The sequence below is a fragment of the Petaurus breviceps genome, unplaced genomic scaffold, assembly GCF_028583685.1.
Source record: "Petaurus breviceps papuanus isolate PSGF00001 unplaced genomic scaffold, PetGlider_PUasm1.0 118, whole genome shotgun sequence".
NCBI classification, from domain to species: domain Eukaryota; kingdom Metazoa; phylum Chordata; class Mammalia; order Diprotodontia; family Petauridae; genus Petaurus; species Petaurus breviceps.
This window is the reverse complement of record NW_027185616.1, coordinates 26,277,830-26,303,911: the sequence shown is the minus strand read 5'-3', so window position 1 is coordinate 26,303,911 and position 26,082 is coordinate 26,277,830. Positions and strand designations below refer to the sequence as shown.

The 26,082-nt window shown below is 38.0% G+C and overlaps 1 protein-coding gene across 7 annotated transcripts in view; it reads left to right on the top strand.

Moving 5' to 3' along the window:
* Nucleotides 1-545: 545 nt before the first annotated feature.
* Nucleotides 546-26,082, top strand: part of AUH (AU RNA binding methylglutaconyl-CoA hydratase) — a 218,563-nt gene continuing 193,026 nt past the window's right edge. For 5 of the 7 annotated variants that reach the window (XM_069087402.1, XM_069087425.1, XM_069087417.1 and 2 more), the window contains exons 1-3: nucleotides 1,041-1,404; nucleotides 24,868-24,934; nucleotides 25,028-25,115. In XM_069087402.1, coding sequence (XP_068943503.1) covers nucleotides 1,163-1,404; nucleotides 24,868-24,934; nucleotides 25,028-25,115 — 397 coding nt within the window. In that variant the 5' untranslated portion in view covers nucleotides 1,041-1,162. Of the gene's footprint in view, nucleotides 957-1,040; nucleotides 1,405-6,644; nucleotides 6,709-24,866; nucleotides 24,935-25,027; nucleotides 25,116-26,082 lie in introns of those variants that run through there. The other 2 variants (XM_069087435.1, XM_069087445.1) reach the window with 2 other exon arrangements.

Here is a 26,082-nt window from a genome sequence, read left to right as displayed (position 1 = left end):
ATTCTAGGACTGTTAGACCCCTTTGCTTTATTTTTTTTTTTTTATTGATTCCCTTGATGTTTGTTCTCGAAGAGGGCCGTGACATCAGGAGGATGATGTCATGACATGCAAGTGAATTGGATTTAGGTGAGGAAGGGCTTTGTAAATCCTCCCTCTGAACGTCTTTGACATTTTGTTCTTCAAGAAAAATTTTATTATTATTTTTTATAGCTTTATAAAGTTATTCTTTGGTATTTTTATTGGTAAGGCATTGAATAGATAGGTTGTCATTTTGATTATATTGCAAGGTACACTCACGGGCAATAATATTTCCCTAATTGTCTCTGTTTTTATCTGCTTGAAGGATTTTTTGTAATTGAATTCATCTAGTTCCTGTGTACTGTGGCAAGTAGACTCCCACGTATTTTAAACGGTCTGCAGTTATTTAGAATGTCATTTTTCTTTCTTTCTCTTCCTGCCGTGTTTTGTTTGGTAATATATAGAAATGTTGATGAGTGATACGAATATATTTCATCATGCAGTTTTGTTGAAGTTAATTGTCTTGACTAGATTTGTAAGGGATTTTCTCGGGTTCTCTATATACCATTCTAACCTCCGTGTAAGGAATGACAGGGATCTTTCTGTGCGCCGGTCCGGATTCAGACGGGACTTGACTCCTTATTTGGGTGCTACCACTTTCCTAGGGTTTATTTATTTTAAGCTGATGTTTTAAATAAACTGATCTTTTGGCAAACGCTTTCCTCCTGTGCTCCGTTTCTCCATCTGCACAATTGGGATTGGGCACACCTGACTCCTCCGCCACGCCACAAGGAGCTTTGCAAACCTTGGGGCTGCTACTTTGTATCGCCACGCGTGGCCGGGCCCGGCACCGCGCTCTGCGCGCCGCGGGGAGGTTAAAGGCCTTTCCCCTCACGCCATCTCCTGCAGCGAATCGCGGGCCTGGTTGCCCCATTTGGGTGAGTTCAGGCTGCGGGAGCCGAGGCTGCGGGGTGCGGGCGGAGAGCATGACGTCACGGGGCGGGGCGCCTCCCCCAGCGGCGTGCGCCGGCCTCCGTGTGACCCGGAAGGACTGCGGCCCGAGCCGGAGCCGCCGCGTCCAAGGGCAGCCCCGAGGGCCGTGCCGAAGGCTGGCGACAGGGGCGGGGTCGGCCTGCTAAACAGTATGGCTGCGGCCGGCGGTCTGGGGGTCTTGCAGGGGTGCGGCGTCCGCTTGGCGGCCGCTTACTTTGCCCGGTTGGGTCCGGGCTTGGTGGCTGGCGGGTCGGGGCAGCGAATGGGTTCGGCGTCCTGGCGTGGCTGCCGGGCTTCCCCCGGCGCTGGGTCAGGCCTCGGCCGGAGTTACGGCTCCGAGGCCAAAGGTGAGGAGGAGCTGAGAGTCCGCTACCTGGAGGAGGAGAATAAAGGGGGGGGGGGGGGGGGGTGCCGGGAGGGAGAGAGCACGCACCACGCACGCCTTCTCTCATTGATGGAGTTCCAATATTCCCTTCCCGCACTGTGGCTCAGGTCCTTGGAGACTGTGCCCCGACCCGACACGCCGAGCTCCTGGTTTCCAGGCTGGACCTGAAGACAAACTATGCCTTTCTGTTGTCGCCGAACTAGTCTGGCACAATGCCCGCTGAGGGGCAGATCACCAAGTGGGACCCCGTGAAGATGGTCTGTGACCTGCTTACATTGGGGGACGGACAGGCTCTTGGCAGATGAAATCCAGAGCCTGGCAGTATTCCTACTGAATTTTTATACTAGCAGGCTAGGTAAATGATACACACCTTAGGTTTGGAGTTTGATAAAAGCCCCTAAAATAGTCTTGCAGGAAGAAAGGGGACGAGTGTAGGCTAGATAATATATTGTAGTTATTTTTATTCATTAGGACGTGTTGATTTTTTTTCAAATGCTTTATTAACTTCTGATTTACATTATTCGTTTCCGCCAGATTTTGAGTTACAAATTTTCTCCCCGTTTTCCCCCTACCCACCACCCCAAAACAGCAGTCCCACAGGATATCCCCTCCTCCAATCTGCTCTCTCCCATATTTTCTCCCATACCCCTTTCGACTTTTCCAGTGCATCTCTATGCCCCAGAGCCTGTATATCTTAATTCCCAATTACATATAAAATAGTATTAATAATAGTATACACACACACATATATACACATATATTTGAATATTTGATTTTAAAACTTTGAAATCCAGATTCATTCCCTTCCTCCCTTGTCACCCACCCTTACTGGGAAGATAAGCAGTTCAGTATAGGATGTACATGTGTAGCTAATGCAAAACAGTAACATAATAGATACATTGTAACAGAGTGACTATATTTCCCTCCCTACTATCCCACCTCCCACTTGTTCTATTCTCTACTTTGATCCCATCCCTTTTCAAAAGTGGGTGCTTCCAACTTCCCTCCCCCACCCCCCCCTGCCCCCCCTTCCCTCATCCCCCCCCCCCCCTCATCCCCTTCCCTCCCCTACTCTCCTGGAGGGTGAGATACCCAATTTAGTGTGTATTTCATTCCCTCCTCAAGCCCCATTCAATGGGAATAAGGTGGACCCATTCCCTTTTGCCTTCCTATTCTTCCCCTGCATTGTAACCATTTTCCCTTGCCTCTTCTATATGAGATAGTCTACCCCATTCTGTCTTTCCCCATCTCCTCTCATTATATTCCTCTCTCACCTCTTAATTTCACCTTTTAAGTATTATCCCTTCCTATTAAATTGGTCCTGTGCCCTCTATCTATGTATACCTGTAAACATATATACACACATTCACATATGTATTCATATGCCCATATACCCTCATATATATATATATATTTCTATTCCCTTCAACTACTGAGAAATGTTTCATAAGTTACAATTATTGTTTTTCCATGTAGGAATGTTAATAGTTCAACTTTGGTGAGTTCCTTATGATTTCTTTTCCCTGTTTACCTTCTCATGCTTCTCTTGCTTCTTGTATCTGAATGTCAGATTTTCTACTCAGCTCTGGTATTTTCAGCAAAAATGCTTGAAAGTCCTCTATTCCACTGAATGACCATATTTTCCCCTGAAACAGGATACTCAGTTTTGCTGGGTAGGTGACTCTTGGTTTAATCCCAGCTCCCTTGACCTCCGGAATATCATATTCCAAGCCCTTTGATCCCTCAGTGTAGAAGCTGCCAGATCCTGGGTTATCCTGATTGTGTTTCCACAATATTTAAATTGTTTCCTCTTGGCTGCTTGGAATATTTTGTCTTTGATCTGGGAATTCTGGAACCTGGCTATAATATTCCTAGGAGTTCTCTCTTGGGGATCTTTTTCAGGAGGTGATCAGTGGATTCTTTCAACCTCTATTTTGCCCTCTGGTACTAAAATATCAGGGCAGTTTTCTTTGAGAACTTCCTGGAGGATGATTTCTAGGTTCTTACTTTGGTCATGGCTTTCAGGTAGTCCAATCATTTTTAAATTATCTCTCCTGGATCTATTTTCCAGGTCAGTGGTTTTTCCCATGAGGTATTTCACATTGCCTTCTATTCTTTAATTTGTTTGGATCTGTTTAACAGCATCTTGATTTCTTATAAAGTCATTAGCTTCCATTTGCTCCAATTTAATTCTGAAGCAATGGTTCTCCTCATTGAGCTTTTCAGATTCTTTTTCCATCTGGCAAATTTGGCTTTTTAAGGCATTCTTCTCCTCATTGCCTTTTTGAGAGTCTTTTGCCATTTGAGTCAGTCTGTTTTTTAAGGTATTAGTTTCCTCAGTCAGGCTGTTGACTCTCATTTCATAATTTTCTTGCATCATTCTCATTTCTCTTCCCAATTTTTCCTCCACTTCTCTTATCTGCTTCTTCAGGTCCTCTATGACCTGTAACCAGCTTGTACTTTCCTTTGAAGCTTTTGGTGCAGGAGTTCTGACTTCACTGTCTTCTCCCTGTCCCATGCTTTGCTCCTTTTTGTCTCCAAAATAGGAGTCTAATGTTGGAATCTTCTGTCTGCTTTGTTTCCTTTGCCTGGTCATGTAGCCCCCTCAGTCACTGGAGCCCTGGGCTTTTTGCCACAGTAGGCCTCTGCCAACAGACAGGGGAGCTTTCATTCTAACTGCTGGGGTTTTCTCAGCTGCCAGAGGTATTAAATGGGTGCCCTCTCTGAGGTCTCCACATGCTCTGGCAACTGGACACACACCCCAGGACCATGGACCATCCTAGACTGCAATCCAGATCCAAGAAGGTTAAAGCAAGAGCGATTACCCCTCAGACTAGTGCTTGGTCCCCCTACATTCTGCAGGCCAGGAGCTGAAGCTGCCAAGTGGCGCTGGCTGGCTGTGCTGGCAGCTCAGAGGCTTCTTGCCCCGGGGGGCAAAAGCCATGCACTCCCACTTACTGGGTCCCAAAGTCAGACTGTACTGACCTCTCACTTTGTCCTTTGCTTCTGTGTGTGGATAAATCTGGAAACTGCCACAGCTGCAGCTGATCTGGAGTCCCTCCTGGCTGAGGCTGGTCAGACACGCCCTGGGGCTAAAACCTCAGTGTGGTGCTGGGCTGGCTCCCAGAGCACTGCTGCTGTATTCCTGCTGGCCTGCTGGGCTGTCCTCAGTGGGAGGTTAGCTTCTCTGTGTCATTTTCTGGGTTCTGCAGCTCCAAAGTTTGTCCCCTTTTTACATGGATTGGGGAAAGTGGAAGCCAGAGCAGCTCAGAGGTTATGCTTCTACTCTGCCATCTTGGCTCCGCCCCCTGGAAGTGTTGATTTTTGAATATATGTCCTGGAGGAAGGTAGTGTGCAAGTGGGGCTCCATCTAAACCCTCCAACCTTTTTTTTTAAGTGACTTGAAGACCTTGATATTACACTTATCAAATTTAGAAACTGTGGAAATCTGAGAGGGTTAGGTATTTTGTGGAATGATGAAATCATGATCCAGCAATGTGTTAATGAAAGGTCACAGCTAATACAATTCACTTTAACATGGTTAAAATGTTGTATTTTCAAGGATCTGTAATTCCACCAGTGAGTATACTTAAAAAAAAACAAACCAATTTTTATCAATAGATGTGAACATTTCAATACACAAAGAACAAAAATAGGACTCCATGAGAAAATGTGAATTTCAAACTTTTAAGTGTATGTTAAATTTAATATTGTAGTAACGTAATTGTTCTGCTTGTCTGTGTCCTTTTCTTGCACTGTTGTCTGCTTTTGAAATGTTTTCATTGATTCTCTTTGCAGTCTTTTTTTTTTCCCTTTCATTTCTATTACTTCCCACCAACTCTCTTCTGATGCAATAGAGCCCTTCCTTTATAATAAATAAGGTTTCAGTCAAATCCACATTCACTCTGTTTGAGAATGCATACCGAATTCTTAGTCTGTGAATGTGGGTACTCTTTTCATTGATGCCTGCATGTAGTACCTTGTACATGGTAGGTGTGTACATATTGAAATTGAATTTAAAACACATTATGAACCCTTTCTGTGGGTAATATAGTTTTCAAGATAAGCTGTGGTTCTAAGATTATTCTGTAGCCAACCTGGTGATGAACTTCTTGGAACTTAAGCTATATTGAATTAAACAACAAGCATATAGACCATCATTGAAACAAACAAAAAAATACTAAAGTCCTGGAGAAAACTAAGCTAGACAGTTCACATGAAATATATTTACAGTTTTAGGTGAGTGCAACCTCAACATGACTCAACAGTGGGATTTGAATGACTATTATGTGATGGCAGAATTAAAATCTATAAGTGAAATTAAAGGGAGACAGCTTAACTCAGTTCAAATAAGAGCCTTCTAACAATTACAGCTGTTTAAAAAATAGAATTCACTGCCTTGTGGAATATTATTTTTCCTTTCATTGGAGATTTTTATTAATATAAAATGCTTCATAAATTTTAAATACATGGGGCAGAGTCCATGTTAATATTTTCTGTATTGTTTCAATTTTAGTATATGTGATATTGAAATGATTGCAGTGTTTAGATGATCATTTGTGGGGAGCAAATGATCTCTTTTTTGAGATTCACATACGGGATGGGCTAAACTATGTGGGTCTTAGGAATGGACTTAATGCCTTATTGGGTTCTAGGTATGGATAAAATGAGGCACTTGTCTTTGAACAGTTAAGAAAAGATTTACTTAGTCCTAAGAGAGCAAGGATATGTAAGGAGAGGATACTTAGCTTTAGCAGTTGTGGGAGGGGTCATCTCTCTCTCTTCAACAGGAAAGGGTTTCATGGTCTTAGGAATCTACTAAATCAGAAAGGTGGTGTGCTGGACCTCTTTTTTTTCCCCCTAGGAGAGTATGAAGCCACTTCAGCACAGCCTAGAGGCTGCCAGGAAGCTGGTCTGGGGAGGCCCAGCTTCAGCTTACCCCTGGTCCAGTCAGTTCCCTGCTTTGTCACCTTTTAAGGAAAATCTAACCTAATACATAATTGGAGGAGAAGGGTAATAGTGGTAGTCTAGTTTGGCTGCAGCACAGCGCATGACTCCAGTCAGCAAGCATTCACTAAGTGTTTACTATGAAGGGAGTCATGTGAAGTACATCTAGAAAGGTAGATTGGAACTAATCTTAAGAAATGGGCTAAGGGATTTGCATTTTATTCTAGAAATAATAGGAACTCATTGAAGATATTTTTTTGTGTAGGGGACTGACACCATGAGACCTGGGCCTTGGAAAGATTATTTTGGCAGCTTTGTAGAGGACTGATTGGAGAGAGGAGAGCAGGGACATGATTTAAGAGATGGTAAGGAAATGGAACAATGACATTTGGCCACTGAGTGACTTGGGGGGGAAGGGAGAGAGAAGAGATCCCCTAGGATGACTAGGATAGTGAACCTTGGTGCCTGGAAGGACGGTGCTGCCCTCAACAAAAACAGAGAAATTTGGAGGATGTTGGGTTTCAAGGAGAAGGCAGTGAGTCGTATTGGAATTTGAGATGGATGATAATTGAATGTATGGGATTAAATGAGATCATCAGGAGTGTAGAGAGAAAAGAAGATTCACGACAGGGCCTTGAATGGACATTCACATTTAGGAGGAGCTTACATTTTGCTGAAGGGGTACATCATGTATTTTAAATAAATACAAAGTATAATACAAATCAATACAAAATAATTTCAAGAAAGAGAGGCTGTTATCAACTGGAGGGTAGAGATTAAAAAAAAAATCATCATGTAAAAGGTGTTACCTGAGCTGCGCTTTGGAGAAAGTAAAATCCTTTAAGGTAGAGGAGGTGGAATCTATTCCAGACATGGGGGGGTATAGTAAATAAGGCTGTAAGACATAGGGTGCAAAAGGCAAATACGCAGCAGGTGGGATACTTCCCACATGGAACAGGTGGCAGGCCGATATAATAGAATGGAGACGAATGGGGAATAACATGAAATCAAGCTGGACAGGTAGAGGAGTATCATATCGTGCTGGGCCTTAGATGCCAGAATAGAAGGTTTATACTTTTTTCACACATTTTTATTTGAAATTTTGAGTTCCAAAGTTTATTCGTCCTTCCCCTCCCTGAGGCAGTAAGCAATCCAATATTGGTTATGCATGCATGTGCAGTTTTGTAAAACGTTCCCGTATTAGTCATTTTGTATAAGAAGAATAAAAGAAAAAAAAGAAAGTGAAAAATAGCATACTTTAGTCTGTATTCAGTTGATATCAGTTCTTTCTGGGGAGGTGAACAGCATCATTAATCCTTTGGGATTGACTTGGATCGTTGTTGATAATAACTGTCATTCACAATTCTTTATTGGACAGCATTGCTGTTACTGGGCACAATGTTCTCCTGGTTCTGCTCTCACTTCCCTATGTTCATGTAAGTCTTTCTAGGTTTTTCTGAAATCATCCTGCTTGTTATTTCTTCTAGCACAACAATTTTCCATCGCAATCAGTTTCTCAGCCATTCCCCAATTGATGGGCATCTCTTTGATTTCCAATTCTTAGCCACCACAAAAAGAGCTGCTATAAATCTTTGTGTGCAGATAAGTCCTTTTCCCTTTTTTTTATTGTCTTTGGGTCATAGACAGAGCAGTGGTATTGCTAGATCTGACTCAAGGGAATGCATTGTTTTATAGCCCTGTGAGCCTAAGTTGGATCAGTTCACAACTCCACCAGCAGTGCATTGGGGTCCCAGTGTTCCCACATCTCCTCCAACATTCAGCCTCTTTCTTTCTTGTCATATGCCACTGTGATAGATGTAAGGTGATACCTCAGAGTTGTTTGTCTTTCTCTGATCAGTAATGATTTAGAGCATTTTTCCCATGACTACAGGTAACTTTGATTTCTTTGTCTGAAAACTGCCTGTTCATATCCTTTGACCATTTTTCAATTGGGAAATGACTTCTGTTTTTATAAATTTGACCTAGTTCTCTATATATTTGAGAAACGATGTCATTATGAGAGATACTTGTTGCAAAAAATTTCCCCCAGTTTTCTGCTTTCCTTATAATTTTGGTTTCATTGATTTTGTTTGTGCAAAAACTTTTTAATTTTTATATAATCAGAATTTATTTTTATAATTACAAAATTTTACATTTTCTAATGATCTCTATATCTTTTTTGGTGCTAAATTCTTCCCTTAGCTATACATTGGACAGATAAACTAACTATTTCATGCTCTCTCAATTTGCTTATGTATCACCCTTTATGTGTAAATCATATACCCATTTTGATCTTATCTTGGTATATGGTATGAGATGTTGGTCTGTGCCATACTGTTTTTCAATTTTCCCAGCAATTTTTGTCAAAAGTTTGGATCCTTGGGTTTACCATATACTAGATTACTATTGCCATTTGCTATAATATTTACTATCATATAATTTGTACTTAATCCATTCCACTGATCCGCCACTCTATTTCTTAGCCAGTACCATATTGTTTTGATAATTACCACTTTATAATACATTTTGAGATCTTGTATGGCTACACCTCCTTCTTTTGCATTTTTTTCATTGATTCCCTTGTTATCCTTGAGCTTTTGTTCTTCCAGATGAATTTTGTTATTTTTTAATAGCTCTATAAAATAATTTTCAATTGTTTGATTGGCATGGTACTAAATAAATAGATTAATTTAGGTAGAATTGTTATTTGTTTCATATGGACTTGACTTACCCATGAGCAATTGATATTTTCCCACTTTTTAAGATCTGACTTTATTTGTGTTTTATAGTTGTGGTCATATGGTTCCTTGATTTGTCTTGACAGGTAGACTCCCAAGTATTTTATATTTTCTACAGTTATTTTAAATGGAATTCCTGTTTCTATCTCTTGCTTCTTAACTTTGTTGGTAAACATTTTTATACTTTTAAAGACAATAGTCAGCCATTGAAAATTTTTGAGTAGGGGAGTAAGATGATCAGGTCTATATTTTCAGAATATTGGTAGTTGTGTGGAGCATGGATTATAGAGGAAAGAAAATGGAAACATGAAAAATAGGAAGTGACAAAAACCTGAATTAGATTATGAGCTCTTCAAGTTAGAAGGGGGATAGAACTGAGAGGTGTTTAGACATAGGATTATTTGAGAGAGGAGGAAGAGTCTAGGTTACTTCTTGATTTTGAATCTTGGTGACTAGAAAAAAGGTGATATCAACAAAACTAGGAAAATGTCAAGGAAGATTGAAATTTTTTTGGGGGAAAATATAATGATTTTAAAATTTTAAATGTGTTAAGTTTGAGGTACTTTTAGGACATCCAGGTGAACATATTCAGCCAGGCATTATTAGAATTTAGGGGAGATTAGGGCTGGAGAACAATGTTCCAGCAAAGGAGAGGGAGAGTGAATAGTCAGACAGATAGGAGGAGACTGAAGAAATAGTGATGAGACAGACTCCAGTGCCATCATGAGTGTTTCTGTTTTTCCATCTCTGCCAACACTGAATCATTGAATTTGATAATTTTTGAGCAATCTGTACCAATTTAATGAGCGTATGGTGGCATCTTAGAGTTGTTTTGCATTTCCGTGATTATTTGAGATTTTTTATGAATTCTATTCATGGTTTTAATTGTTTTGTGTTATTTTTTTTTCATCTCAGACTTGAAGCCTTGAACGAATTGGAAACTGGGGAGACATGATAGCTATCTTCATATATTTGACAGATTGTTATTTAAAAGACGTGTTCTTTATTTGCTGCTTTCAAGAAGATAGAATTAACAACCTGATTCTCGTTGAATTTGGCCTAAGGAGGGAATAACATACACACTCAGTTAGGTATCTTACCCTACAGGAAAGTAGGTAGGTAGGGGATAAGAGGGTGAGGATAGAAGGGAGGGAAGATTGGGGGTGAGGGTAGTTAGAAGAAAACATCTTTGAAAAGGGATAGGGTCAAAGGAGAAAATAGAATGGGGGGGGGGATAGGATGGAGGGAAATGTAGTTAGTCTTCCACAGTATAATTACTATGGAAATGATTTGGGTAACTACACATGTATAATCTATCTTGAATTGCTTATCTTCCCAGTGGGGGTGGGTAAGGAGGAAAGAAGGGGAAAAAAATCTGGAACTCAAAATTTTAAAAACAAATGTTTAAAAATTGTTTTTTACATGCAACTGGGAAGTAAGATATACAGGTACTGGGGTATAGAAACCCATCTTGCACTACTAGAAAGTTAGGGGGGTGAAGGGAAAGTATATAAGAGAGAACAGATTAGGAGAAGGGGTATTCAGTAGGCTTGCTAATTTGGGGTGGGGGTAGGGGAAAGACAGGGAGAGAAAAAAATGTAACTAAAAATCTTGTGGAAATGAATGTTGAAAACTAAAAATAAATTTAAAAAAAAGAAGACAAAACTAAGAAACAAGGGATAGAAGTTACAAGGAGAGGCATAATTTGGTTTGAGGTATGGGGGAAAATTTCCTAACAATTAGATCTACCAATTATTGGAATGGGTTTCTATGTGTTCCCCATTATTGGAGATTTTCAAGTAGATGTTAGATGGTTACTTGTGTAACATCAGTTAATCAGCCAGGTGCTTTGCTACCTGCTGGGTATATAAATACCAAAATTAAATCATCCATCCTCTCTGTAACATATTCTCTTGAGGGAAGAAACCATAGTATATATAAAATAAGTTACACTAAATACAAGGTAATTTTTTTTCATAGGAGCTTTTTTGAACTGGAGCTGGAAGGTGGGACGCGGGAGAGGCCTCATATACATGTGTATGTACATACATACATACATACTCACACGTATACATATATATAAGTTGTAGTATTTGAACTGAACTTGAAAGGTAGCTTAAGGATTCCGGAAGGCAGAGATGAGGAGGGAGTGTATCATAGGTTTGGAGGACAAACTTTGCAGTGTGTCCTGTATAAGACATGGCAAGAAGTCCAGGTTAGCTTACCTGAAGAGTAGGTGAATGTATAGTATGCCTGGAAAGAGGTAGAAAGGTAAGTTGAAGTCAGATTGTGAAGAGCTTAAATGCCATACAGCAATTTAGAAAATTTGATCCTAGAAGTAATATGGGGCTGTGGTATGGTCATACTTAATGCTTTAGGAATATAACTTTTTGCAGCTGTGTGGAGGGATTGTAGTGGGGACAGACAAAATAGGGAAATCACTTAAGATGTTTCAGTTGTCCAAGTAATAAGGGGATGAGATACAGTGGTAGCCATGTGAATGGAAAGAACAGGGTGAATGTGAGTGGTATTGTGGGAGGACAATATATAAGATTTGGCAACTGATTGGATCATAAATACTGAGATGTTGAGCATGAGTCACAGACTGTAAACCTGGGAAGGATACTGGTGCCCTTAATGTTAGTAGGGAAGTTTAAAAGATGAGTTTTTAGAAAAGATGAGTTCGTTTTGGACATACTGAGGTTGAGATGTCTAGGGGCCATCCATTTTCACATCCAGTAGACTATTCATGATATAGGACTGGTACTTACTCTTGGCATGGTCACAAAGCTCTGATTGTCATAGAGATAGTGAATTCATTGAGAGAGTATGTAGAAAGAAGAGAATAGGACTCAAGACAGAATCTTGGGATGTACCATATTGAGAGGTGGAACGTGAATGATGATCCAGTAAAGGAAACTGAGAAAGAGGAAAAACCTAGAGAAGAGAAAGGATCTAAGAAAGATTGATCAGGGGAGATGAGAAAGGGGAGGATTACAGGCAGGTCTGCATGATGGAGAAAATGATTAGAGCCAAAAGATAGAGTAGCTTGTTTGGGGGATAGCAAGGACCCTACTGTCACAAGAGCTACAAACCCTTGCTCAAGTATCAGACTTTGAAAATTAGAAGGAACAAAAAAATGATGTATTATTGCATGAGACAACCAAAACAACAAAAATTAAAATAAGGCCAAGAGCCTAAAAAGTCAGTAATTCTCAATAATTTGGTATTGGTTAAAGAGAGATGTCAGTCAGTGGAACTGATTAAGGACACAGCAGACAGAAAGGTTGACCTTTTTGCCTTCCTATTTTTCCCCTCCATTGTAACCATTTTCCCTTGCCTCTTCTTTATGAGGTGGTTTACCCCATTCTGTCTCTCCCCATCTCCTCTCATTATATTCCTCTCTCACCTCTTAATTTCACCTTTTAAGTATCATCTCTTCCTGTTAAATTGGTCCTTTGCCCTCTATCTATGTATATCTGTAAACATATATACACACATTCACATATGTATTCATATGCCCATATACCCTCATATATATGTGTGTGTATACATATACATATATATATGCATATGTATATATATATATATATATATTTCTATTCCCTTCAACTACTGAGAAAAGTTTCGTGAGTTACAATTATTGTTTTTCCATGTAGGAATGTTAATAGTTCAACTTTGATAAGTTCCTTATGATTTCTTTTCCCTGTTTACCTTCTCATGCTTCTTGTATCTGAATGTCAAATTTACTATTCAACTCTGTTTTTTTTTTTTATCTACAGGACGCATGAGTAGTCTATTCCACTGAATGACTATTTTTTCCCCTGAAACATGATACTCAGTTTTGCTGGGTAGTTGACTCTTGGTTTTAATCCCAGCTCCTTTGACCTCCAGAATATTGTGTTCCAAGCCCTTCAATCCCTCAGTGTAGAAGCTGCCAGATCCTGGGTTATCCTGATTGTTTTTCCACAATATTCAAATTGTTTCTCCCTGGCTGCTTGTAATATTCTCTCCTTAATCTGGGAATTCTGGAACCTGGCTATAATATTCCTAGGAGTTTTCTTTTTGGGATCTTTTTCAGGAGGTGATTGGCGGATTCTTTCAACCTCTATTTTGCCTTTTGGTTCTAAAACATCAGGGCAGTTTTCTTTGAGAACTTTCTGGAGGATGATTTCTAGGTTCTTACTTTGGTCATGGCTTTCAGGTAGTCCAATAATTTTTAAAATTATTATCTCTCCTGTATCTATTTTCCAGGTCAGTGGTTTTTCCCATGAGATATTTCACATTGCCTTCTATTCTTTCATTTGTTTGGATCTGTTTAACAGCATCTTGATATCTCATAAAGTCATTAGCTTCCCTTTGCTCCAGTCTAATTCTAAAGCAGTGATTCTCTTCATTGAGCTTTTGAGATTCTTTTTCCATTTGGCAAATTCAGCTTTTTAAGACATTCTTTTCCTCGTTGCCTTATTTATTTATTTATATTCATTCATTTATTTATTTTTAAAGCAATTGGGGTTAAGTAACTTGCTCATCGTTACACAGCCAGTTATTTCTGGGTGTGGTGCTGAGTAACTGAGCCCAGATTTGATCCCCAGGTCATCCCGACATTGGAGCTGGTGCTCTTACTCACTGAGCCACCTGGCCGCCCCTCTCATTGCCTTTTTGAGCCTCTTTTGCCATTTGAGTTAGTCTGTTTTTTAAGGTGGTATTTTCCTCAGTCAGGCTGTTGGCTCTCATTTCATAATTTTCTTGCATTGTTCTCATTTCTCTTCCCAGTTTTTCTTCCAATTCTCTTATCTGCTTCTTACGATCCTCTATGGCCTGAAACCAGCTTGTATTTTCCTTTGAAGCTTTTGGTGCAGGAGTTTTGACTTCACTGTCTTCCTCCTGTTCCATGCTTTGCTCCATTTTGTCCCCAAAATAGGAGTCTAATGTTGGAATCTTGTGTCTGCTTTGTTTCCTTTGCCTGGTCATGTCGCCCCTCAGTCACTTGGCCTTTTTGCCACAGTTAGGACTCTGCCACCAGACAGGGGAGCTTTCATCCCAAACGCTGGGGTTTTCTCAGCTCCTGGAGGTATTAGATGGGTGCCCTCTCTGAGGTCTCCACACGCTCTGGCAAGCTGGACACACACCCCGGGACCTCCATCCTAGACTGCAATCCAGATCCAAGCAGATTAAAGGAAGAGCTATTACCCCTCAGACTGGTGCTTGGTCCCCCTAAACTCTGCAGACCAGGAGCTGAAGCTGCCATGGGGTGCTGGCTGGCTGTTCCAGTGTCTCAGTGGCTTCTCGCCCCGGGGGCAAAAGCCATGCACTCCCACTTACTGGGTCCCAAAGTCCAGACTGCATTGACCTTTCACTTTGTCCTTTGCATCTATGTGTTGATAAATCTGGAAACGACCACAGCTACTGCTGATCTGGACTCCCTCTGGCCAGCGGCTGGTCAGGCCCGCCCTGGGGCTAAAGCCTCAGCATGGGGCTGGGCTGGCCGATTCCTGACGGCCTGCTGGGCTGTCCTCAGTGGAGGTTAGCTTCTTTGTGTCATTTTGTGGGTTCTGCAGCTCTAAAGTTTGTTTAGAGTCCCCTTTTTACATGGATTTGGGAAGGTGGAAGCCGGAGCAGTGTGGAGCTCCAGCTTCTCGCAAATAAATTTTTAAAAGAGATATAAATATTATATGTTTCTTTTATAGGCCATAAACTCAATAAAAAATAGTGATTAGTTCAGGATTTACCAACATGAAGACACAGACCTAAATGTATTCCCAATAGTATGATCCTAAATAATGAGTGGATCAAAGAACAAATCATAGGAACAATAATGTGAAAAAATAATAACGATGAAAATATAACAAAATCTTTGGGATACTGCTAAAAGCATCCTTCTGGGGATAAACTATTATCCTTTAAAAGAGAGAATTAAGTAAATGCATATAAAAATTAGGAAGCCAACAATAATTCCAAAATAAACCTAAAATCTAAGAGAGTGAAAATTAGAGGAGAAATAGATAAGCCAGAAACCCAAAAGACAATAGAAATGATAAAACTCAGGTGGGTTTTATGAAGAGTAACAGAATTGATGAACCTTCAGTCCATCTAATTAATAAAATTAGTAAGAAGGCAGAAAATCAGATACATATAAACAGTAAATTAAGAAGGTGAAATAACAAGATCTTAGGAAATAAAAATTACCAGAACTGAGTATGCTAAAAAAAAAAAAACAACCCACCAAAACCCTGAAAATACAAAGTAAATAGAGGTTATATCTTCAAAAATATAAAATTTCCAAACAATACCAAATAGAAGACTACCAAAATCTCAGAAGAGGACATAAAACAGCAAAGGAACTACCAGTTTAGTGGAGCTGAGGAAATGGTTGGGGGATTAATTCCTGGTCTTTTTGGATTCACTGGAGATTTTTTTTTTAATAAGCACTTGAGGTTAAATAACTTGTTCAAGGTTACATAGCCAGTTATTTTGTGTGGATGCCAAGTATCTGAGGCCGGAACCGATTCCGGCTCTCCAGACACTGGGGCTGGCACTCTCACTGTGCCATCTGGCCACCCCTTGAATTCTTTAAATTTGTAAAGAACTCAGTATTGATAGTATGTTAAACTAAAAAATTGAGAAAGGAAGCACTTTGCCAGACTCTCTATGCTTGCAATATAATCCTAATACCTTAACTCTGGGAAGGATAAAGCACAAAAGAACAACACAGAACAACATTACGGATAACCAATTAAATTTTTTTTCCCCACTTAATAGTATTTTCTTTTTTATTTTTTTGTTTGCTTTTTGGAGGGGGGAAGGCTGGGCAATTGGGCTTAAGTGACTTGCCCAAGGTTACGCAGCTAGTAAGTGCTAAGTGTCTGAGGCTGGATTTGAACTCAGGTCCTTCTGACTCCAGGGCTGGTGCTCTATTCACTGTGGCACCTAGCCACCCCAGTATTTTATTTTTTACACTTCTGTGCCAAACTACAACTCTTTGAAGAAATTAGTCATCATGACAAAGTTGTATTTATACCAGGGATACAACAGTGGATCAATATTAGGAAAGTAGTTAACTCAGTCACGTTAGAAAAACCATATGATTATCTCAATAGAAGCAGAAAAAATTGTCTTAGTACAACATTAATTTATGCTAAAACCCTCTCAAACACTGGTGTAGAGGGTCCATTTAATACATCTTTAAAAGTGTCTAAAACCAAAAGCAGGTATCAAATGGGTATCCACTAGAAGCTTTTCCAGTAAATAACAATAATTAATAAAAATCATGCTGACTTACTAGTTATATACATCTAGCTGTGTTAGTTTATAACAATAATAATTAGAAAATAGAAAAATATTAAGGCTTTAAGATAGATAAACTGTTCCATTTGTTGATGACTCACTTAGAAAATCCTAGGGAATCCACAAAAGTACTAATTGAAACATTAACTTTATCAAAGAAGCAGGCTACAAAATCCACAAAATTGACTTCAATTGTACATCATAATAAAATCCAATAATCAGTATGCAAAAGGAAATTGATTTCAAATAATTAAAAATGCATTAAATCTTTTTGAGAGGAGGGGGGTAATCTATCAAAGCACATAAAGTACTTGTATAGATTTAATTACAGAGTGCTCCTTAAAGAAATCAACAATTGGGGCGGTTAGGTGGCGCAGTGAGGAAAGTGCCGGCCCCAGATTCAGGGGGACCCGAGTTTGGTTCCGGCCTCAGACACTTAACACCCACACAAAAAAACTAGCCGTGTAACCTTGGGCAAGTTACTTAACCCCAATTGCCCTCCAAAAGGCAAAAAAAAAAAAATTTGAACAATTTAGATAGCTGGAGAAATATTAAGTACTCAGGGCTGAATCATGTCAGTATGATAAAAATAATAATTCTACCAAAGATGATTTATACTTTTTATGTTATACTAACCATATTATCAAAAGGGATACTTTATAGGACTTGATAAAGTTTATTTGGGAAAGCAAAAGATGTAGAATATCAAGGGAAAGAATGAAAAGAGATAGTGGTGAAGAGGAAATAGCACTTCCAGGCCTCAGATTGGTCGACAAAACTACTTGATATTTTTTAAAAACCTGAGAAGTAGATCAGTGGAACAGACTAGAAAATGAGATCAAATGAGCTATTTGTGAAAAAGCTTTTCAAACTTTAAAAGTTCTAGTTGTCAGAGAAGTTAGGGAGCAATTATTGCATTGTTGCATGGTGTAGTTTTAAATTAGTAATAGTATGTGAGTTTGAGGAAGTAATTAGGAATTAGGCATGTGATATAACTAAAATACGCCCTTGACTCAGAGGTTCCATTGTTAGCTTGTTTCCCAGTGAGGTCATTGATGAGACAGTGAAAACCTAAATATTACAGCAGCATTCTTTGTAGTGTAAGAGAGTTGGAATCACAGTAGATGTTCATCGATTGAAGAATGGATAAACAATTTCTTACACCACAGTGTGTTTCCATTACGTTCATGTCAAAAAAAAAAAAAGTCACGTACCACAAATTGTTCTTCAATTCTTCATCAATTAATTGCCAGGCTATTCATTCTTCATTCAGTTTTCTCCTCTAGACTTCCAAAATCAATTATGGATTTCATTTTAAATCTCTTGATACTTTGCTCTGCCCACTACTCTAGGAGTATTTTTCTGCATGCAGAAGAATAAACTAACACAGCAACAACCAACAGAGCCTCATTGGGAAAAAAAAAAAGACTCGGCTGCAAGGGTGCAATAGTACCACCACCACTACTGTGTATTGAACATGTAGATGACATAAAGTTATCATAAATCCAATAGTACTTTAACCATTTATTATTTTAGCAAGTGTAATAGCATCTGTGTACATTTGAAAAAATATATGATATGCACATATATGCATAGGTATGTGTGTGTGTATACTGTCTACAGGAGGCATGTTTGCTTATTTAGATCAAGTAATCTTCATCTGAACCAAAAGTCCATTGATTATTTGTTGCAGGCTGTTTATGCCCACCGTATGCCTCTCCATTCCCCTGTGTGATACTAATTTTTAATTTGCAGGACACAGTTTTTATTCCATGTCTTGTTTGTTCTATAGCAACATTGACCAAATATTGGTTTTAAAAAGGTAGATTTTTGCTTTCATTGGTAAGCTTTGGGTCAATAAAAGAGCTTTGAAACTTTCCAAAGTTAATTCTGTCCATTCTCCTTTTCTGGTTAACACTGTGTCCAACACAATGTTATTCTGACCTATTTCAGACATTCATACTAAGGAACACATTCTGTAGGTTATCCATCAAAATTCATGTTGAAATATAGGTAGTGGAGATTTTTCATTAACTTAGTATGTTGTTTATGGATTGCCATGTCACATTCCGAATGGTTACAGATCTCTTTCTGGAATTTCTGCAGTGTTACTAGATATAATACAATCAGTGTGATGTCATTCTTACATAGGAGCATCGACCTTGCTGCCCACAGAGAATCCCTCTTCAACTTGGTTTCTGTGCTCTTGTCTTCTCCATCATGATAGTAAATACCTTTGGCAAATATATAGCTTGCATTTTGTTCATAGTTCTGGTACGGAGTTAGTTTTGTTGTGTCTATATGGGATCTTGAATTATTTTTTAAATCTATTTTGGCTTAGACCTTATTGAAAAAGAGCCTGCAAAATGGCTTTTTACATGAAATAAAATACTTTTTTTTTCTTGTAATCACTAAACAATAATCTCAGTGAGGTCATGCAGATAGGGATAAGAGTAGAAAAAGAGAGTAGATAGCCATCTTTCTGTTGAGGATTTTTAGAGTGGATAACCTTTAATTGGTTTTTGAATCTTTCTCCTTTCCAGTGCATCCTATACATAGCTTCCAAAGTGATTTTCCTTAATATCAGGTCTGACTGTGTTAATCTTCTACTCAATAAGCTCTTATTGGCTTCCTCTTGGCTTTTAATAACCTTCGTGAACAAGACCCTTCTACCTTTCCAATCTTCTTACACTCCATTGTCATTCACTTCCTTCTCCCCCAGCCCCCAGCAGCACTGGCTTTCTTGCTTTCCTGGCATAAGGGACTTCATCACCTGATTTTGTGCCTTTTCATGTGGCTAGTGGCTAGCCATTCTCCATGTCTAGAATGCTTTATTTTCCCACCCTTGGCATCCTTCTTAACTGAGGTAAAATTCCACCTTCTTCCTTAACACTTAACTAGTTTTCTTCACTACTGGTGCTTTTCCCTGTGAGCACCTCCCATTTACCTGACTACATCTTATGTGTATGTAATTGTTTACATGTTGTCTCCCTATTAGAATAGGAGCTGCATGAAGACAATGACCTTATCCATGTCATTCCTTGTATGCTCAGTTTAGTACAGGGTAAGCATTTAATGGATGCTTATTGACTTTTTTTTTATAATTGACTCTTGATTACCTGACTTATGGCCTTACGGATCAAATAGAAATTCTTTTGTTTTACTTTTAAAGGCCTTCACAATCTGGTCCTGGACTACCTTTCTACCCTTATTCTACTTTACTTACCTTACTACTGCACTCCAACCAAACCTTGTCTTTTTTCTTGCTGTTCCTAATACATTATATTCCATTTCTCATCTTTGTGGCTTTCCACTGGCTGTGCTTCTAAGGTACTCACTCTTTACCTTTACCTTTCAGAGCAAAATTCTGCTTAAGTGCCGCCTTCTACATGAAGCCTTTCTTGATTCTTCTACCCTCCGCATAAAAAAGGGTGGGAATACTTTCCCTCCACCAAAACAAAACAAAACTTTATTGTGTATTTTTATTTTTTACATTCTTATTTATGTACATATTAGCTCTCCTAATGGAATGTTAAGCTCCATGAGGTTAGGGACTGTTGTTTTTGTCTCCTCAGTGCCTAGTTACTGACATTCTAGACATTTAGTAAGTGCTTGTTGATTATTTTCTTTCTTCTTTTTTATTTCCTACACTTTTCACTGAGTTATATAAAGATGTGGCTCATTGTTGAAAGCCTATTTATTCCCTACTAAATCCCTCATTAATCAAGCCTTTAGATGCCTGTATAAGAAACTATTATAAAGATTTTGTGTAGATGGGAGAATGAGCATTACAACCCAGGTTTTTAAACTAGGACATTGTTATTTTCACTGTAGCATACTATGCTAATTAATAATTTATCAACCTTGACTGAAGTTTATTTGTGTATTTTTGTGAATTCTAAGGGTGAGTTTTATCATATTTGGGGAGCAACATTTTTCAGAGAGGTGAATCTCCTGTAATAGATATTAATAGGATACTAGGTTTTCTTAATGCGTTTCACAGCCAATTTTAAATATAGTCAATTAGGGAAGTATAAAAACAGTGAAGAGAATATATTTAGCTTACTAAGCACTCCTATTGAGTTCCTGTAGTGTGGTGTGTATATTCTTTCCCAAAGGAACATATGCTCTAGCTGGAAAAGACATATGTAAAATATCAGTTAAGTGCCAATATGTGGTATAGATAAGTGTTTCCAACATTTCTGAACACGAGGACTTCTTTTTAGTGAAATTTTTTTTCCTCAGATCCCTAATATGATATAAGTTGTACTACTTATTAGAAAGGCAGCGTAGTATAGTAGATAGAGTTCTGGGTTTGGAATCAGGAAGACTTCCACTTCCCACCTCTTGCAGTTACTTAGCTATGGCACCTCGGGCAATAATTTTGAACTCAGTTTCTCTGTCTGTAAAAAAGGACTAATACTTACCTCAGGGTTGTTTTAGATTCAAATAAGATAACATAAAATTCTTTGCAAACTTTAAAATTTTAAGTAAATTTTAGTCATTATCAATATCACTACTACTACTACTGCTGCTACTGCCAATAACTGTAGATTGAGCATGTACATGACAAAAAGTTACCATAAATCCAGTATTTTGAGCATTTATTATTTTAGCAAATATAATAGCATTTGTGTATTTTTGAAGAAAATATATAAATTTGGTGCACATTTAGGTTCATATACTCCTGCATTAACTCCTTGGTACGCAGGTTTGGAACAATTTTAAATAAAAATTGTAAACATTGTAGGTCTTCAGAGGGAAGAAAAACAAAAAATTCTTAGAGTTGAAGAGGCAGTATATTTCAGGCATCAAAGGTTAGTCAGTATAAATCCATAAAGATTGGAAATGAAATGTTGTTAGGAGCAGCAAGAAGGGCGGCAAGAAGGCTGGATTGTAGAATGCAAGAATGGAAGGAATGTATGACGAGGATGTAAAGCTAGCTTGGGGCCAGTGTAATAAGGCATTTAAAACTCAGAGAGAGGAAAAGTTACTGTGTGTTCAGTGATTCAGTAAGCATTTCATAGAGGAAGGATTACTTCAGCTGAAATTTAAATAAGGGATAGAATTCAGCCATAAGAAGTTATTTGAATAGTGGTACGGGAGAGAGACGGTTATAGTTTATTTCAGGGAACATGAATGGACCAGTTTGACCAAATTAAAGGTATATCATTTAATGATAGGGCAAGAGGGAAAATTGGACCACCCTTTTGGAATCCTTGAATGCTAGAATTTTGCATTTTATTCTGTAGGTTTTTGGAAACTACCTAGCTGCTTCTAGGGAATCAGAGAGCCCTGAGTAAATTCATATAAAGTGATGCAGAGTCAAGTGATTATATCCAGGAGATTATTTTATCCTATTACTACAACATTGTGAAGAGAAGCAATTTTTAACCCTGATTGATGGAAGGTTTTTTTTTTTAATTGCAGGGAGTTTTTATTTGAGTGTTGATATTAGCAAAATTAGAAAAATTTATCTTGTAGCATTGTGGAAGATGATTTGGAAAAGATGGAAACTGTTGATAGTTCATTCATGAAATGATAAGCTGGACAAGATGATGGCATGGGGATAGAAAAGAATGTATGTATTAGACATTTTAAGGAAAAATTCAGAATACGTAGTGATTGGCTTTATGTTATCAAAGATAACTCTAAGGTTTTGAGTCTGAGTGACTGGGAGTGACTGGAAGAATGTTAATATCATGGCCAAGAAACATCCAAAGGGAAGTCTCTCTTTTGGAGGAAATAGGAGTTTGGTTTAGACATGATAATTTTTGTCAGAAATCTAAGTAGAAATATCCAGCAATTAATTGAGAGCTTCAGTAAATCCATAGAAGCACTTTTTTTGTTGTAGCAAAAAACTGAAAATGAATTAATTAAGGAATGGCTGAACAAATTATGGTATATCAGTGTGATGTAATAATTTTGTACCATAAGAAATGATAGAAGTAAGCAAATATCTTTAAGTACCTACTGTGTGCCAGAAACTGTGTTTTACAAATATGATCTCCTTTAATATTTACAACAACCCCATGAGGTAGCTATTAATATCCCCATTTTATTGTGGAGGAAACTGAGGCAAACCCTTCTGCTCAGGATCACGTAGCTAGTAAGTTTCTGCAGCCAGATTTGAATTTGTCTTCCTAACTTCAGGCCCAGTGTTCAGTCCTTTGTGTCACCTAACAACCTCTAGGGATTCATAGAAATCTGTGAAAACACCATATAAACTTATGCAGAGCCAAGTGATTAGATCCAGGACAGTATTTTATACAGTTACTACAACATTGTAAAGATAAACAGTTTTGAAAGACTTAATCCTGATCAATGCAGTGACCAAATATGGTCCAAGGGTCCGATGTTGAAGGATGCTTACTTGAACAAAACGTGATGGAATTGAGGTACAGAATAACATAACCTTTTCCTTCATGGCCAGTATGTAGATTTGTTTGGCTTGATTATGCTTATTGTGTAACAAGGAGATTTTTGTGTGTGTGTGTATGTTTAAATGGAAGGGGGACTTGGAGGGGAAAGTAATCTGAGCAATAATGATGTCAGAACGAAAGAAAATAGTGTCATTGAAACATTTTAACAAGTGAACAAAAGGGAAATTACGAGGGAGACACAGATAAGTCAGATGAAATTTATATGCTAAATTTATTATATGCTTTAAACAGGCGTTCTGTGTCTGGTAGATAGTCATGTTTTCATATACAGGCCTCTTTTTGTTGTTTGCATATGTAAATGTTCATTCTTGTTGATGCTGGCCACATTCAGAATTGTTAATAAACATTATTTAAGGAGAAAATATATTCACTACTGGACATTAAGAGACAGATCAAGGTAGGTCATGTAGATTTGGGAGTTATTTTCATAAAGGTAGATGTGAAGTTAAGAGTAGATGAGGTACATGTAAATGGTGTTGTGGCTGTTTGGAGATTTAAGAATGATGGTACTGGGTAAAATTTTTATTCTTTATTTGTGATTAAAAAGGTGCCTGAAAAGAATAAGTGTGTTTCATTAAAACATTCTAAGTTAGACTTTTTATTAAATCAAAAATACCTTCTTTCCAAGTTACTCTTAATCAGTGATACTTCAGTACATATCAGCAACTTCACGGTTAATGTTATACGGCATATCTTCCAGAGAATTGAAAGCCTTTTAATAAATCTGAATCCTTTTGCTGACAGTGATGAATGAAACTCGGCTTTGAGGTGAAATTTAGCAAGAGTGAGATAAGTAGTTTAGATGATCGAGGAGAAGAAGAGGTGAAGCCGAAGGCCGGGGCCAGACAGCCCTCTTTCCACAGCCTCTAGTTCTAAAAGTGTTAAGTGTATGAAAAAACCCTTCTTTTGAGATTTTTAAATATATTTTGGATATTATGCTGTCTATATGGTAAACTTAACCTAAGTATTAAAAAAACCCAAACAATATGTTATCCCAACATTCTTGTAATATATGTAGTAGATTTATAAAGACATTGATTTAATGTTAAAATTGATTATCTGAAATAAAAAGGAAACAGAAGAAAAAGTCACTGAGACATCTGAGACATGATTTAATTTGAGATTATTTTGAGATAATTATATTGAGATAATTAAACTTAATTTAACTGAGAAAAAGTCACTGACACATGATTTAATTTGAAGAGCTAATATTTGCATGCCAAATCAGGTCACCTGATTCCTCAGGGGTCAGAGACAAGGAGTGATTTACAGAATTGGTTTTTATAACAAAAATAGAGAAATAAAGATAGGACAGAAATTTGTTGTGAATTTAATTCATTTGAACAAGGCAGATCACCTGATGAGTTGGCTTCTCCCAGACTTCCTTAATCCTGTGATAGAAGTCCTTTCCTGCAGGTGGTGCCTTTTATAACCAGAAAGTATACTGGGAAAGAGGAAGGTGGTCAGTGGTGGACAGTCATCACCCCCTTCCCCCTCCTCAGAGCCCCTTTATCTTCCTTAGAAGAGTTCATTACTCAACTTAGACGTTAGCTCAAAAAAAAAAAAAAAAGACAGACCATATCCATTAAGACTGGAAAGAGGAACTTAACTTCTGGCCAACCTTTCTCCAGCTGCTAGAAAGGGAATCTTAGTCTCTGGTCAACCCCTCTTTCTGCCAGAAAGGGGTATCTAGCTTTTTAAAAGAGTAATCCTATGATTAATTTATTTTGTCTTACTCTAAATTATCTGTTAATAAATGACAGTCTTCTCAATTTCAATATGTTCACTAAATCTATAGGTAACCTAGATTTAAGACCCTATGTATGTTAGTCTCCCTTATTATAGAGCTGACTCTTCTAAAGAATGGAGCTTAATCCTATAATCAAATTAAAAATAAATAAAAATAATCAATAATAGCTGATTTCAATTTCATTAAGTAGGTGTCCATGGTCTTGTTCTTATGTGTCATTCTTTTATGTTCCGCCCCCTAACGCATCACCCCCAACTTCTCTGGCATACTAACTCAGGTTTTTTTGTTTTTGTTTTTTAAACTAGGAATTGTGGTGCTTGGAATAAACCGGTCTTATGCCAAAAATGCTCTCAGTAAAAATCTCATAAAAATGGTAAGTGAGCAGATAAATCTATTTGCTTCTTATACTATAAAGAAAAAATATTGGCATAAACCTGAAAATGTTTTTCTCCCTTATTTTCTGTAGCTATCAAAAGCCGTGGATGCTTTGAAATCTGATAAGAAAGTGCGGACTCTTATAGTCAGGAGTGAAGTCCCTGGAATATTCTGTGCTGGTATGGAAATATATTTTATTCTAAAGTTAGAAAACTATAGTCTAGTTTTGCCACAGGAACAGCCTTTATACTAGGAAAGTACATTATGGCTTGTGTTCAAATAGCCAACAAATTTTAGTATTTTAATGAGAACTATTTGTATCATATGCTTTATCTGTCAGAAGTAAGTTGTTAAATTTTTGTTAAATTGTATGTGTACTCTGTTCCATTGATCTATCTTTCTGTTTCTTAGGCAGTACCAGATAATTTGGATAATTACTGCTGTATAAGGTAGTTTAAGATCTGGTATTGCTAAGACTACTTCCTTCAGTTTTTTTCTTTATTTCCTTTGATATTCTTGACTTTTTGGTCTTCAAATGAATTTTGTTATTGATTTTTCTAATTCAATAAATTCTTTTGATAATTTAATTTGGATGGCATTAAATATATAAACAAGTTTGGATATTAGTTTCCGGGGGACATGAGACTCCAGTATGACATTAAAGTGATATACTTGGGCTCCAGGGGGAGGATTAATATCATTCAATAGACAAATATTCTAGGCTGGTCCTTAGATTAGATGACAGTCCATTTCTGAACCCTTTGTAGGACCTGCCAAGCTTTCATTCTTCAGACATTGCTTTTGAGAACTGAAACTTATCTTTATATTATGTTAAAGAGAGGAGCTAAGCCTTTTGGTAAAGATACCTTCATAAAAGCATATAGTTAATTAAGCCTTTGAACTTGACAAACATCAGTGTTTCCCTAAGAAACTCCTTGGCAAGAAAAAAATGTGTTAGTCTAGGAACTGAGGCTGGAGATATGATTAAGTAGAACAAAACTAATAGAGTCAGGAAGTACTATGGGTTAGGAGAATCCCAAGAGATGAAGGTAGAAGGGAATGATTCCCCAATAAATATAAGTAGAACTTCAGGAAAAAAGTGTGTGTGTGTGTGTGTGTGTGTGTGTGTGTGTGTGTGTGTGTGTG